The sequence below is a fragment of the Lycium ferocissimum genome, chromosome 10, assembly GCF_029784015.1.
Source record: "Lycium ferocissimum isolate CSIRO_LF1 chromosome 10, AGI_CSIRO_Lferr_CH_V1, whole genome shotgun sequence".
Classification (NCBI taxonomy): Eukaryota; Viridiplantae; Streptophyta; class Magnoliopsida; order Solanales; family Solanaceae; genus Lycium; species Lycium ferocissimum.
Genome location: NC_081351.1, coordinates 18,088,839 through 18,104,657, shown reverse-complemented (window position 1 = coordinate 18,104,657; position 15,819 = coordinate 18,088,839). Strand labels below are relative to the sequence as shown.

Here is a 15,819-nt window from a genome sequence, read left to right as displayed (position 1 = left end):
TAAAAATGTGTAGATCATATTCATCCCACCACAACGCTTTTTGGTATAAATTAGCTGGACTACATGAATCTTCCAATTCTCTTTGTATAAATTAGCAATTTGTCTCTATATCAAAGCTTAGTTGCACTTTTCCAGCTGCTTGAACCATGTATCTATCTGTCAATTGGAATCTCACATACAAGTAATTGGTGCATGTGCATCCACTGTCTTCCGTGGCAGAGCCAGTATATAACTTATAGGTTCGACCAAACTAAGTAGCTTTGGTTCAAATCTTGTATTTGTCTATATGTACAAACTATTAATTTAAAATCCAATAACTTTAAAGAACTTGAATCTCAAATCCGTAAACTTCAAATTTTCATCCTCCTCTGACTGTCTTAGACTCGAACTATAAAAATGTCACTCTTGGGAACATACAGCCTACACTGAATACAAACAGAGAACATAAATTTCTAGAAATCAAAGTTACCTTCTTTTTCTTTTTACACGAGAATTGGTTCATTCTTTGACAATACCTGTACTTACCTTATTCTGTCACAAGAATTGACAGGGAAAGAAACTAAAACAAAAAAGACAACAACTTTTATCAGAACCATTTCTTTCTTATCCTATTTTCCTACTGTCAAAACTCACAAATCTACCTAGCTCCTTCTCACAGATGCATAATATTACGCACGTAAGAGGATCATCGATTAACAAGGTGTACCGATTTTGCATTTGCGCGCACCAGCATAGCGCGTGAGTCGGCCTGCATATGAACCAGGCTTGAACTTGATCCTATGAGGTTTTGTCAATGCAGCTTTTTTCTTGGTTTGTGGCCCTGACTCCACAAAGTAAGCTCCATTTAAGAAAGAATCGCCCTCCGATACCCATTGCCAGTTCTTCCACACGGATTCTGGTGCGTAATCCCTCTTAGTCACCTTCATTTAGCATCATCATACATGTTAGAAATCCATATAGTACAACCAATAGTGCAGTGCTAGCAACTATTCAAAATATGTTACATCTTGGCTAGGACCGATTTCCTAATGGAGAGGATAGTGTCTTGAGCTGATCAGTGGCGGAGCCAGGAATTTAATGTATCAGAATGCCACACTTGGGATTTGAACCTATGACCTAAAATAATTCTCGAACCCCTGTTGCTACTATACTAGAATCTTTCCTTACGTCAAGGGGATTCAACAATTTATATATAATCAAAAATCTCGTGTTTGTCCTATTTCTAAAGTAATTTGCTGATGAAGGGGATTCAATTGAGCCCCGTTCTCTCTACATAGAGGTGATTGCAAAACCAAAAGTGATTATCTAATGGCACTAGATACTTGTGAACCTACCTGATCTATTCATATATGAATTTTCCAAAATGATGTGATGTGAATGGTGAAGCCTACCTGCTTAGTATTAGGATTATTGGCGGCCTTGAAACGGTTACCCTGGCTGATAATAGTGGGATTTGCGCTGCCACCAATCGCGTACATTTCCCAATGAGAGTAGTCATTGTTGACAACATGGAAGAATCCCCACCTGCACCTTGGCATCCTCTGAATCAATCCATGCCCGAACCGATTGAATGCAACTGTGACTTGCATTATTGAATCTTGAGGAAAGGCATCAGCTGCCCCTAAAAGCATCACCTGAATCATCATTGTAAATGACTATTTAGTAATCAAACTAACACTATTAGTAAAGTCAAACCTGTCTATAGCAGCATTGTCTGTCAGGAAAAATTTTGGCTGCTATAGTAAAATGTTGTTATAGAGAACATATAGTACAATATAATAGGAAAAATTAGTTCCACAGACGCATGGTTGTTAGATGACTGTTCTAAAGAGATCTGACTGTACATAATTATTTAGCGTAGGAAGAGTAACGTTACGTCGTTATGATGATTGAATTTGCAGTTAGAAATGGTGATTGCAGTGGAAGCCATAATGGCATCGACGAGTCCATCAGTACATTGTGACAAAGTGCAATGGTCAATCCAGATATGATTGGAACCAAAAATGGAAACGCCATCGCCATCGCTCACTGTCCTAATACCAATATGGTTAACAGAGTCCCTAATCATGCCACCAGAGGTAGATATAATATGGTGGATCCTAATGTTGTGGATTATGACATTATGCACAAATTGGATCGTTAGACCAGCACCACTGGCAATGTGAACAGAGACTCCCCTGCCATCGATCGTCTTGTCACTCGTGATCATCAATTCTTGCTTCAACTTAATTACCATTGATTTCTCAAAAATGATCCACCATGGCTCCTCTTGGATCACAGCATGACGAAGGGTCCCTGGTTTTGGATCCTTCACATCATCATCCGAGTCATCGGTGACAACATAGTACCTTCCAGCTTTGCCACCGGTCGTTTTGTGGCCAAATCCTCGAGCACAATCTGCCAGCTTCTTCCTGTTTTCAGCCCAGTTTTTGTCACACCTAAAGCATCTGTCAATTGGATTGGTTGCCATGCAACTACTTTTTTCTTTAAGATGCCTCCTTAAGCCTGTATAATTTAGCAATGAACTGCATAGTACATCAAGTAATATTTAAGTCATTATTCTTAAACCTTGTGCAAGTGAAAGTAAATAAACAACTACTATAACTATGTCTCAATCTCAAACAAACAAGTTAGGTCGGCTATATGAAATCTCATTGTCCATGTCGCTCTATTTAAACTCGTCTCAATCAAATGTTACAAAAAATAGTTTCTTTAACATTAGAGGTGCTCTACATTTTCTACTAGCATATAAATCTCGAGCTAGCCTAAAAACCTTCTAGCAAATATTGGACCTAAATAAATGGGCTCACATAACAAAATCTCAATCAACAACTAAATGATACTCCCTCAATTCCTTTTTTTTAGTCTGTTCCAATAAAGAATGACACACTTCTAAATTTGAAAACAATTAACTTTATACTTTCCATTCTACCCTTAATGAGAAACTATTATAACCACATAAATATTATGACATGTTTATGGTCACAAGTTTTAAAAGTTTTATAGCCACACAAATGATATGACATGTTAAAGACCACAAGTTTCAAAAGTCTTCATTTCTTTCTTAAACTCTGTACTGGCTCAAACTATGTCCCATAAATTAGAACGAAGGGAGTATCGGTTATATACATCTTTCGTCCATTGAACCCTATTTTTCGCATGCTATGTTGCATGGACCCTCCAAAAAATGTTGCCGCACCATGGGCGGATCCTTAAAAAATTCACAAATTTTGGAGGATCTGACACACACCTGACGGTATGATTGAAGAGTCCGAGCAACACAGTCTTGCATGTAGAGAAAGAAAAAAAAAAGAATCAAGAAACTACTTACTCTCCAACTTCTTTATTGAATGTATCAGTAACTTCCTCAGGATTTTGATTGTATGCAGCAAGGGAAGAATTGAGGGCTTCCTTAGCTTGCTTTTCCAAATATTCATCAAATTCAGCAATTCCGGCATGCAAATTTGGGATTAATGAAGCTAAGCATATGAGCAATATTAACAAAACTATATTCCCACTTATAAAGGCCATAGCTTTTTATCTTCTTTTTTATGCAACTAATATTGTATCTATATCTCTTTTTTCCTATTCTTTTCTCTATTTTCGCTTGTAGTAATCTTTTTTGTGTTGTTTTTAGGTATTTCTTGCGAATCACTGGAGAACTGTTTGTGCCCAATCTCAAGGGGAGGAGCTAGCATGTCTGTTACGCGTTCGGTCGAACTCAGTATCTTTCGTTCGAAAATTCATTGAATATGTACGGGTAATTGATTTAGAACTCAATAACTTAAAAAGATTAGCATCCAAAACATCATAAACTTCAAATCGTGACTCTGCCAGTTACTCGCCTTTTGCCTGTTGTTAAGAGGGAAGCCATGTATAAAGAGAAAGTTGCTTTACATAAATCCTAAATAAGTTCCTAAAAATAGAAAATATAAGGGAAATACATAGAGATATGCCATTGACAATGGACTTTGAGAAGAAACATATGGCGGGTACAACGGGTGTCCAAAGACTCATTTTGAGGTTGGCAGTTATGTTTCACTAACTTTTTAACTGTTTGTGTGAAAGAAGTCCAGAAAAATTCAAAAGAAAATAGACTATTGATGATGTAAATTATTTTATATAATTAAGTCACTTATTAGGTAATTATAGGTAAAATCTCATTATAAGTATTGATGGGTAATTAGGTAAAAAAAGGTAATTATCTAGTATCACAGGTTAAAATTCAGTGGTTAGACTAAAATTCAGTGGTGGTATGAATAAAAGTTACACTATTGATGCATATAACTTAAACACTTTATCATAAAATTTAGTATTCTGAGTACGGAAAACCCGTTGCTCTTTCGTGCTACTAGGTGTGAAGTATATATTTTTTGTGTTTCAATTTATGTGATACTTTTTGCTTATCAAGAGTCAATTTGACCAATTTTTCAAGCTAAATTGAATTAGTCAACTTAATATTTTAAAACTAGAATTTAGATACTCAAAAACTATACGATAAATACTATAGGTTGCAATTTTTTTCATATCAATATAACTAAAAAAAACATATTTTAAAATATCATTTAAAAATTCATATAAATTGAATTTCGATAAGAACATAGACAATTAGCACATAAAGACTAGAGAGTGCAAATAAACACAGTTTATATGTTTCAGAAATTTCATTTATAAGAAAACACTTGATGTAATTGAAAATGGAAACCATTTGTTTTTGCTCATCTCTTTCTACTTTCTTTTCCTATTATTTTATTTCACCTTGTTTTCTTAAATCAAGAAAATATGGAGGTCGAGGAAAATAGGCCACTCAATATCATGAAGGGCCACCTGTGCTCTTGAAAAGTAGGAATTCAGAATTATTTCGAGCCTGATATCGGTAGAAAAATGAAGTTAAGTCTTTCTGCAAAATTTGATACAAGAACGTAACTTATCTGCATCTGGAGTTTACACCCGGCCAGTAGATAAATAACATGTGTCACTTTATTTAACTACAATTATTAGTATTTAACCACAGTTAGTATTTTGCTAATGATCTTAAAATAATACTAATATAAAGAATACTTAATAATATCTTGCTAATCTCCGTTAGGAACATAACATTAATGTCAAATAAATCGACCAAGGAATAACAAGAAGTTATAGAAAACCAGAAATCAATTGGGAAAAACTCAAGGCTCTTTTCCATCCTTGGCATACATTTATGTCAGAAGTTATCCACAAATTGTACAAGAGAATGAAGATGAATTTTATGACGAATTATTGATGAGGAAAAGAAGAAAAAAATATAAAAGAAGAAGACTACTTCTTGTTCATGGGACTTTCATATACTCAATAAAAAATACAAAGAAAATTCCACACTTGAGAAATTATTTTTGTAATTTATTTTTTCTTACTTCTTAGCAACAAGTAATATCCTAAGCTTACCTGCAAAACTCTTTTTCCAATCTATACTCTCGATTGAGTTTTTTTGGCATAATACTGTATATTAGTTTCTAGTTGCATCTTTGAAAAAGTACCAAAATTTCTCATAAAATCACCAATGGAAACAAAATGTTGGAAGAACAACTGCGGGAAATAAAGAAAAAACAACACTGGCAGCAACCCTAAAACTTTCAAACTTACGTTATTACTATTCTATCCTTTTAATTTTTTATTTGTAAAAATAAGACTCCTTATTAGAATGTAATTTGTCTTCTGTGATTAACTTAATTAAAGGTGTAAACACCCAGTGCGTGTAAGTTTTTACCTTATGTCTAATGTGATTCTATTATAATATCTTAGTAATAATATAGAAGACAGATACATTAACACAATTTGAGGGTGAGACACTATTGACACCCAACTTACACTACTCGTTGAGTAAATCTTGTTCCCAGCTGATCAAAATAGTACTAAGGAATGCTGAAAGTTGTTTTAGTTACCACAAAAAAAGTTTTAGCATATATATAGAGCTAGTAATTTTCAGTATTCATATACTATTTAATTTATAACGTAGAAAATGAGTCACATCACCATATTTAGCATCACAGAAATATGTATCTAGACATTAAAAACATCAAATTGATACAGGGTTTTACATACAGGCACCCTGCACTCACCAACAAGCTTTAATTTGGTATAACACCAAATAAGAAATACAAGTCACATGCTGTAGCCATGACATCTCCCACAACATACATAGCATTTCCCCTCTTATTTTCATTATACGTTTACTATTTTGGAGGTAGATTGAATACAGTACAAAACACATAACAAGCCACATGAAAAGAAAAACACAAGCATCAAACTCTATCGATTCGAACTCATTCAGCCATGATTCACTCGCCAAGATATCCTGCAATTAAATTATTTAGACGAAAAAGAGGAAAATTAATTAATATAAATGCTTAGAAAATAAAGAACCTAAGATTAAAACTAGATAGGGATGAGGTCAGGTCCCCAGTATGCTTTTTAACTGACAAAGTAAATGACATATAGCTCATCAAAACCAAAATAGGATTTGCATTGAATCACTAGGTAACGGAGTAATTTTAGAGGAAGTGTGGCTATGTTGATGTAAAAAGTGTTAAGAACAATAGGAGTGCAAAAAAAAATTATAGCTAAAACGTATTAACGCTTAACGGGGATGTGTTTTCACCCACTGTTCAACAACGTAAGACTACTGAACACGCAATTTTTGTGAAAGTGATTTCATATCAAACAACATGGAGCCGAAGTGTGCGAAGAAAATTTTGCCCCAAAAAAGAAAGTACAAATGGTCTTACAAGCGAGGATTGTTGAATGTTAAATGGAGTATAAACTTGAAGACAATGAGAGGGGGAGAGTGCAGGTTTTCAGGGTTCCAAGCAAAACAATCAATTTTTGCACTACGATGTTGCAAGACTTACAGTAGGGGACGATCTTCCAGTGCTGGTTCCGGTTGTCTCCTTTCCACCACTCCCAAAGAGCAACAGTGGTCCCGTCGCGGACACCTCCATGCGCTTTATCAGCATTCCATGCATCCATATTGAGGTTAATGTTATTAACCATCCTAATTGCTCTATAACCATCACCCACGTCCCTGCTCTCTGTCCACAAGATTGATGCATCAAGATGGTTGGGGTCATAGGGGACGAGCTGCACCTGAAAAAAAAATTAATAGGAATGTAACTTTCTATGCTCAAACCCGTTCAGAAGCCATGTAATATTAGTAAGATAGGGGCCTTGAACAATAGTGTGTTCATTTCCCTCGGGGCATAGTAAATTCCATTTTCATGGATTTGCAGCAAAGAAGGAACATGGAGTCAAGAAAGGCTAATATTCAGATGAAATTGCATATACTACGTTTATGCCATCTGTAGGCAACAGGACAATAGCAATTCCTATCACAGGGAATAAAGTTTAAGATGCCTAAGATCTTGTTTCATTAATTTCCCATTAACTATGAGGTTTTCTGCAGTTAATGGATTCAAAACTTAAACTTAACATGGCTATTTTCAATTTCTATAGTTCTAAAAGAACTTCACCCATAACCTCAGTTTATATCTATGTTTGGTCTACCTAAGACTTCTCCCAGGTTTGGTAAGCTTAAAGTTGCATTTTGTGCTTGCTTGGGAGATTACAAGAATGCTATCTTTGTGCTTATTATAGGAGTCTTTATGCCTTCCTCTTTTCTTTTTCTTTTCTTTTTTTTTGTTGGGTGGGTAGCACTTGTATATTTATCCAAAAAGCAGACCTGCCATAAACAGTTACAGGTCTCCATAGTTACAAAGGAGTATTCAGATCTTCAATCCTATAACAAAAACTTATATAGAACCTAAGACATCCATAAATGATTCTAGATCTTCCATATACTCCTGTTTACACCAAAAGTATAAAGCAAGACAGTTCATTTTCATCTTCTGTAAAGAATTACACTTATTTTCAGAACATCTAAGGTTACTTTGAATAGTCGGGTTAAGGAAACTATCTTGTTTTATTTATACCATGTCAAATTTATGTTGCTAAGATCTTGTGAAGCTCAAACTGTGATTTGAACAAGTTTAAGGCTGGTTCTAGCCTTCTAGGACAAAATATATACTCCCTCCGTCCCAATTCATGTGGCACCATTGGACTTGGCACAAAGTTTAAGAAAGAAAGGAAGACTTTTGAAATTTGTAGTCTAAAACAAACCTTGGACGTTTGTGTGGCTATAAATCATTTCATTAAGGGTAAAAGGGGAAATTTTGAAGTTAAATGGATTTTTATTATAGAAACGTGACATTCTTTGTGGGAGAGACTAAAAATGAAAGGGTGCCACATAAATTGGGACAGAGGGAGTATATAATTTCGAAGTCGATTCTCTGAAGATGTCATGGTGTTATATTGGTCACGTGACTGTTTGTTCGAATTGATTACTGGGTTCTCTTTGGAATGTTGCTGGGAGGTTTTACTTAAGTTTTGAGTTCATTTCGGTTGAGTTCAGATTGACAACCTGAAACTAAAGTTCGAAGAACACAGTTCTAAGCTCTGGGCAAGCACAAATTTGAGAGTTGTGGTTGCTATTTGATGTTAGAGATCAAGAGTTGAGCTGAAACCAACCACTGCTACTGCTGGAGTTCGAATTCATCGCAGCTGAACTTGAAGAAAACGAAGAACACTTGCAGAACATCTCTGAACTTCAGGTATTATTATACCCATAGCTTCCTAGAGTTATTTGGTCTCGAAAATCTGAGCTACTCAGAATTTTGGAAGCTTAATTTGTAGTTTTTGGAGTGGAAACCAGTTGACTGAACCGAATAATACCTTTGTGCTACTGTTTCCAATTTCCTTTCGTACTGGAGGCACAAAATTTGTTCCATCATTGTTAAAATAACAAACTTCTTGGGTGAGTCTTGGATCTGAGACTAACAAAAATGGTGTGTTTCATTTAGTGTCTGATTTTGGATTATGGAGGAAGCACAAACCTTAAACCTAAGTGGTGATCCAAGAAGTGAGCCTCCAATGCATGGTGTCAGGTCTATGTCCTATGACGAGAATGAGAGGATCGCCGAAATGACCATACGAAACATCAAACGGATGCAAGGTTGAATTCTGAAGGGAAGGAATCTCACTTGCAACAACAAGGAAGTGGAAGTAGTCCGACGCTTACCACTTCAACTACTACACCATCTCCTGTGCAAGTGCAACAAAGGCTTCATGGACCATCCATCCAAGTTGCAAGAGTGAGTCCACATCTTGGACAACCTTTCAAATGGTCACTCCTCCACAACATTTCCAACTACCACAAAAATCACCAAGGCAACCTACTTCACCAAAGTTGCCTTATATTTCTCCACCTAACTACCAACCACGTACCTACTACCAACACCAATCTTACCACCCAACTACACATCAAGAACCAACTCCACCACTAGAACGTCAATCCTACTACCCACCACCATCTTACTATCCTTCACCATCCCACTACCAACCATATCCATATTACCAACCACCACCCAAAACACCAACTCCAACACAACAACCACTACCTTTCCCACCTCAACCACAACTCCAACCTCAAGAACCACAAAGAAGAAAATTTAAAGTGTGGAGATAAGAGATACAAAACTGAGAGGAGCAAGAGCAAAGTGACAATCCAAGAGTAAAAAAAGGGGCGAATAAGTTGAAAAATAAGTGTGGATAGTCACAAGCAGAAAAAAGTAAAGAGCAGAAAGAAAAGTGAAGAGCGCAAGAGGTACGAAGTGAGAGGAGGAAAATCAACAGAGCTTGAGTGAGCTTCTTTCTTTTACTAACTCTAACCTATCTTCTTCTTTGTCTTCTAGTTGTGTGGATTCCTTTGCAGGTATTCTCGAAGAAGAACATGGAAAGGAGCTACCTTTGGAAAAGCTTCAAGACTGAAAGAATCAAAGGAAGTTAACACTTTCAAGTGAGCAAGTATTCTCCATTTTGGAAAACCAAGGTAAAGAAGAGTGTTTAGGAGCTACTTAAGGTAAAATGGCTAAACCTAACTCTATAGTTACTTAATGTGAGTTTGCCAGTGACTTCAGTGGAATTGTTAGTCCATTTAATTGTGAGTTTGATGATTCTTTACTTAGTATTTCTATGCAATTGAATTGTGGTGCTCACACATTAGTTGAAGATGTTTGTGACGTACTTGATAAAAACAACCATTCTTTGAGTTTTCCCTAGTTTTGAAATTGAAGATGCATATACTTGTTTGGACAATTGTAATGGGTCTACTTGTAAGATACATTCTTTATGAGCTTGTTTGCATTTGATGGTACTCGTGAGTTGGAATTTGAAGAAATGCAAACCCAAAGACGGGAGTTCTTTGAATTATGACTTTGAACTAACTCATTTCCCTTATTTTTCTAGACAACATGTGAAACATTCCCAGCAAGTCATAGCATTTGCATTAGGTAGAAATCTCTAATCTCCTATCTAGGACAAAGCAATCCGTTGCCTATCAAAGTTCATTCCTATGTGAAGTTTAACATTATATAGGCATCATTGAGGTTATAATCAAGCTATAAAGCACACAAAACTAGCAATATCTAACCAAACAGAATGATAAGAAACAATTTTTTTAATTAATTTTTCAGAGCTTATAGTCAACCAAAAATTAAACATACAGGATGAGCGGCGCCAATAGAGTGCTTAATGGCCAGTCCTGCAGCTTTGTTAACCAGAGCAAAGCTTGGAAATCCCTCTTCATCCTTCACTTTAGTGCTGTACCTCTCATCTTTATACCAGTGCTGCAACATTTTCCACCCATTATGACAAATTCAGAGAAAACAACAAAAGTAAATTTAAAAAAAAGGGTTAATCGCAATTTTGGGTATTCAATAATTGGTAATGCTAATTTTAATCCTTATGATATCTGACTAAGCACGTTTAACCTCCAATTAATTGAAATGTGCATTTTTGATCCTTTTGCTTTTGAATATTCACAAATTTACCGTAATTATTAGTCGTTCAATCACTTAATTACTCATGTGTTATGTTAAGCTTTGTACTGTTGCCCCATAATTGACGACAATATAGTTCTAAAAGTAGTTCAAATACAACATACTTCTTACATAAAAGGACTAAAAACACACATTTCGATTAATTGAACGTTAAATGTGCTTCGTCTACGTCGAATATCACAAGAACCAAAATCAGAATATACCTACTCCCTCTGTCTCAGTTTTTTTTTAGCCACAACTTAAAGGAAGGGGCATTTTCGTGGACTGGACGAGAGAGATAGTCATTCCGAACTTACGTGGCACACTTTCCTTTTTAGTCTGTCCCAAAAACAATGTCACATTTCTATATTTAGAAACAATTTAACAATATGAGATGATTTACAACCACAAGTATCTAAGGTTTTTTTTATTTTACCACAAATTTCAAAAGTATTATCTTTCTTAAACTCTGTGTCAAGTCAAACGGTGCCACATAAATTGCGATAGAGGGAGTATAATTTAGGGACCAAGAATGCTACTCCCTCCGTCCCAATTTATTTGATACACTTTCCTTTTTTAGTCTATCTTAGAAATAATTTCACTTTAAACTTCTCCTTTTACCCTTTTTACTCTTAATGAAATGATTTACAGTCACACAAATAGTTAACACAAGTTTCAAAAGTATTCCTTCCTTTCTTAAACTGTCTAATCAAACTATATCACATAAATTGGGACGGAGGGATTATTATTCTTAATTTAAAAAAAAAAAAAAAAAAAAAAGGAACCTTACTTGAAATGGATCTGATGGATCATTAGAAGCAAGAACAACTTTCCCATCACGGATAGTAAGAGAATAATCAGTATCAGCCTTAGTATAAACCCTAAATGAAGGTTTCTCCATAAGCTCTGGATCTGAACTAGTTTGATGATGGAAAAATGAAGGCACATGTGGTTGAAAACGATGATGACGATCATCATCACGAACACTCTCACTCTCATGTGACACGTGTTCAACTGAGGGATATCCTGTTTGTGGTTGTGGTGGTGGTGGGCCCTCATAATAATCAGATCTTGGTGGTGGTGGATCGCCATAATTAGGCCGCCCATAATTATCAGGGCGGCCGTAAGTATTATCCATCTGTGGAGGTGGATAATCAGGGCGGCCGTAAGTGGGCTCACTACCACCACCTTCATGGGAAGCATGATACACATGGCTAACATGAGGTGGTGGTGGTTCGTCGTAACGACGACCAGGAGGTGGAAATTCATCTTCACGGTCGTCGTCGCGACGGTGGTGATGGTGGTGGTGGTGTCCAAAAGGGTCCATGATGAGATAGCAAAATTGAAGTAGCAAAGATCAGTATCTTTGATTTGATATTAGTATAAACTTTATATAGATGATGTTCCATGCTGTGTGTGACATCTGTCATGATTTTTGTTCATCTCCCACTCAATTTGTGTAATATAATTTAATTAAATATAAATTATCTCAATTTATGTGATATAATTTAGAGCCCGTTTAACTTAGCTTATAAGTTGCTGAAAATAACCTATAAGCTGTTTTTAACTTTTGTGAGTGTTTGGCTGACTAGCTTATGAGTCCGTTTGGATTGGCTTATAAGTTGTTTATAAAAACGTTTTATTTTTTTTGAGTGTTTGGGTTGCCAACTTAAAAAAATTTTATGCAAAATAAGCCCAATAAAATAATTGGCCCTTTTACTTCTTTTATCTAAAAGCGAACATATAAGCTTTTTTTTTTTTTTTTTTTTTTTTTTTTTTTTTTCCCACCCATTTAGGAGGATTTATAGTGTTTCCACACTTCCCCTCCAAATGTGACTCGAACCCGGGACCTACGGTCGTGGGTGGAGGTCTTTTTACCACTTCGAGCTTATAACGAACATAAGCCAAAAAAAATAAGTTAGCCTACCCCAACTTATTTTTTTTTGGCTTATAAGTTGTTTCCAGCTTATAAGCTGCTTATTTTAAGCCCATCCAAACAGGCTCTATAAGCTGTTTTGTGCTTAAAATAAGCCAAAAAGAATAAGGGGCCCGTTTGACTTAGCTTATAAGCTAAAAAAATAAGTTGATTTTCAGCTTATAAGTTGCTTTTTTTAAGCTAAGCTAAATGAATTCTTAATTAGATATGATGATAAAAAAAAGAAAGGAAGATTTTTAAAATTTGAAATTTAAAATAAATTATAGATATTTTTGTGATAGTAAGTTATTTCATTAAGAGTGAAAGAAAAAGTTTTAAATTAAGTTATTTTTAGATATATATTTTTTTGATAGATAAAAAATATTATATATCACGTAATTTGAAACAGAGGTACAATGTTACTTAGTTGTTAAGCTACCTGGATCGATTTTAAAATTAGGAATTAAGTCTTCTACATTAAATAAATAAATATCTCAGTTTGTTGGTGTGTGTGACATCTGTCCTGTGATTGGGTAGTTGATATATTTGCCAGGAAGAGTTGTTTACACATTTTTATTTGGGAAAAGGAACAAAAATAGCCAGTCGACCCTTTCCTCTAATACCGACTAGCTATGTATTTTAATTTTTAATTTAAGTAACAAAAGATAGCCGTATAAAATTTATTCATATAAATGCTTTCACATTTTAAGATCTCCCACCTTTAATGCTGCATTTTGTACTCATCTTTTTTCCTTTTTTTCCATCGAGTAACACACACCTCATTATCATGGGTAGGGGTGTAAAAAATTTTGAAAACTGATGGTACCGACCGAACCTAATCATATCAAACCAATTTATAGGGTTTTTTTAATATAATTGTGAGTTTTTATTTAAGCTTATAACCCTCCCGAATAATTCGGGTGGTCTTTTTCAATTTATAAAAAAAATCGAAAAATTTCGAATCGGACTGAACAATATTACATGTATGAAATATATTTTATATTTTATTTATTGATAAACATGTTAAATTTAATAATAAAATACATTTTATAAATTATGTCTCAAATTTAAAAAAAAAAAAAAAATGGCCTCTGGACTTTGAGCCTTTAGTGGATTGGATTTAATTTCAAAAGAATACTCAATTATCTATAGTAACCAAGTAATTAGTAGACGCTATCCCGCTACTAGACGGCCAAACCTACTATTGGCTAGTCTTGATAGAGAATTGAAGTACTTCTTTGGAAACGCAATCACCACGGTATGAGTCCGAACTTTTCTAACCCAAAAAAAAAAAAAAAAAAAAATTGGAACCAAACTAACCCGTTAAAAAAAAAAAAAAAACCAAAGTAGGCTTCACGCACAGATTCTGTGCTTGAAACTTCTTTCCCTCCAACCCCAACCTTTATTCTTTGGAAATCAAAGTCAAAATTAAGCTTTTTCCCGTACTTTGACCGAAGATTAGTCACGTTTCAAAACACCAGAATATAAATGTTTTATATAGAACTCAATATTTTTTTTAATGAACAATAATATCGACTCATTACATCAAGTATACATATACATTTGGATCGTCATTTTAAGGGTTGTAAAGTGCTCTGAAATAAGTTTGAAAACTTGTTATATTTAGGTTTATGTTAGGTTATTTTTTTCTTTTATGTCTTTTTTATTTTGTTATTGTATTGTGTAATTCACACCCATGCTTGATTTGACAACACATCATGCATGCCAATTTCAGCTTTTTTATGACACATAAAGAACCGATTTGACAATACAATCCTGCATTTTTTGACCGTTTATTTGAATTTAATTCATATTACGCAACATTTCAATGCGCAATAAATTGAACTATTTTTATGCCCTTCAAAAAATAATTAAATGTTGGATAAAATCGTTATATCTTAACTTTGTCTAATAGCAGACTTTGGTTTCAACTAGAATTTCGTTAGCGAAGAATTTTGGTAAATTTAAATTCATTCTTTTTATTGCTTTTAACCAATCAAATTAATTCCTATGATGATTCATGTTCCTCCTACTCATGTAGGAATAATTTTGAACTTGTGTGGATTGAAGCACTTCATCACAAATTTAATTATTTTTGGAGAAGACCAACCAAATACAGTTAATTTTACCTAGGAGTTTTTTTTATCTATCAAGCTAAGTGTAAGTCTCTCTATTTTATTTTTCTTTTAGAGTATTGTTTAGAGCTTGGACTTTCTTAAAATAATATAGATGTACTTGATTTTTTTAATAGAAAAATATTAATTACTATATCTGAGTTTGTGATCAACTTATTTTTTTTAATAAATAATTAAATACTCTTAAAATTCATTGATATTCTTATAATGTAATTTTGTTTAGTAACGATTTTCAATACTTTTGTTACTCTCTTCTCAATTTATGTGGTAGAATTTAATTAAATATCGTAATAAAAAAGAAAGGAAATTTTTTAAAACTTGTAGTCTAAAAAATAAATTATAGACATTTGTGTGATTGTAAGTCATTTCATAAGAGTAACTAAGAAAGTTTTAAATTAAGTTATCTTTAGATATAGAAATGTATCCTTTTTTTTCGGACAGATTAAAAAGAACAGTTTATCACATGCGTTGAAATAGATGGTGTATGTAATTGAGTTGTTAAGCTACCTTGATTGATTTTTAAATTAGGGAATTAAGTTTTCTATATTATATGAATGTTTCATTTTGTTGGTGTGCTGTTGTGTGTGACATCTATCATGTGATTGAGTTGTTGAGATATCTTACTTGACTTTTTAAAATGGGAAAAATACGTGAGTTGGCATCTAATTTGCCACGAAAAGTTGTTTACACATTTTTATTTGGGAAAAAAGAACACAGATAGCCAGTTGGCCCTTTTCCTCTACTACCGACTAGCTATGTATTTTAATTTTTAATTAACAAAAGATAGCCGTATAAATTTTATTCATATAAATAAATGCTTTCACGTTTTAAGATCTCCCACCTTTAATGCTTCATTTTGTAC

The 15,819-nt window shown here is 34.1% G+C and overlaps 2 protein-coding genes across 2 annotated transcripts; both read right to left on the bottom strand.

Moving 5' to 3' along the window:
* On the bottom strand, positions 1-5,870 carry LOC132032648 (pectate lyase-like). The gene is made up of 4 exons (XM_059422309.1): positions 3,332-5,870; positions 1,877-2,525; positions 1,392-1,634; positions 1-920 (listed from the first exon to the last, which is right to left on the bottom strand). The coding sequence occupies exons 1-4, from the start codon at positions 3,529-3,531 to the stop codon at positions 693-695; spliced, it is 1,320 nt and encodes a 439-aa protein (XP_059278292.1). The 5' UTR covers positions 3,532-5,870; the 3' UTR covers positions 1-692.
* A 146-nt stretch (positions 5,871-6,016) lies between these two features.
* Positions 6,017-12,280, bottom strand: LOC132032649 (ricin B-like lectin R40G3). Its single transcript, XM_059422310.1, has 4 exons — positions 11,698-12,280; positions 10,593-10,715; positions 6,888-7,122; positions 6,017-6,334 (listed from the first exon to the last, which is right to left on the bottom strand). Coding segments are annotated over exons 1-4 (897 nt in total). The 5' UTR covers positions 12,235-12,280; the 3' UTR covers positions 6,017-6,332.
* Between the last annotated feature and the right edge of the window lie 3,539 nt (positions 12,281-15,819).

Bases quoted from the DNA above. Each gene is read 5' to 3' on its own strand.
- LOC132032649 (XM_059422310.1), bottom strand. From the start codon at position 12,234: ATGGACCCTTTTGGACACCACCACCACCATCACCACCGTCGCGACGAC. The intron at 10,716-11,697 runs GTAAGGTTCCTT...AAAATGTTGCAG, and splicing joins ATCCATCAGATCCATTTCAA to CACTGGTATAAAGATGAGAG. The intron at 7,123-10,592 runs GTATGTTTAATT...TTTTTTTTTCAG, and splicing joins CTATTGGCGCCGCTCATCCT to GTGCAGCTCGTCCCCTATGA.
- LOC132032648 (XM_059422309.1), bottom strand. From the start codon at position 3,531: ATGGCCTTTATAAGTGGGAATATAGTTTTGTTAATATTGCTCATATGC. The intron at 1,635-1,876 runs GTAACGTTACTC...ATGATGATTCAG, and splicing joins AATTCAATCATCATAACGAC to GTGATGCTTTTAGGGGCAGC. The intron at 921-1,391 runs GTAGGCTTCACC...TGCTAAATGAAG, and splicing joins ATAATCCTAATACTAAGCAG to GTGACTAAGAGGGATTACGC.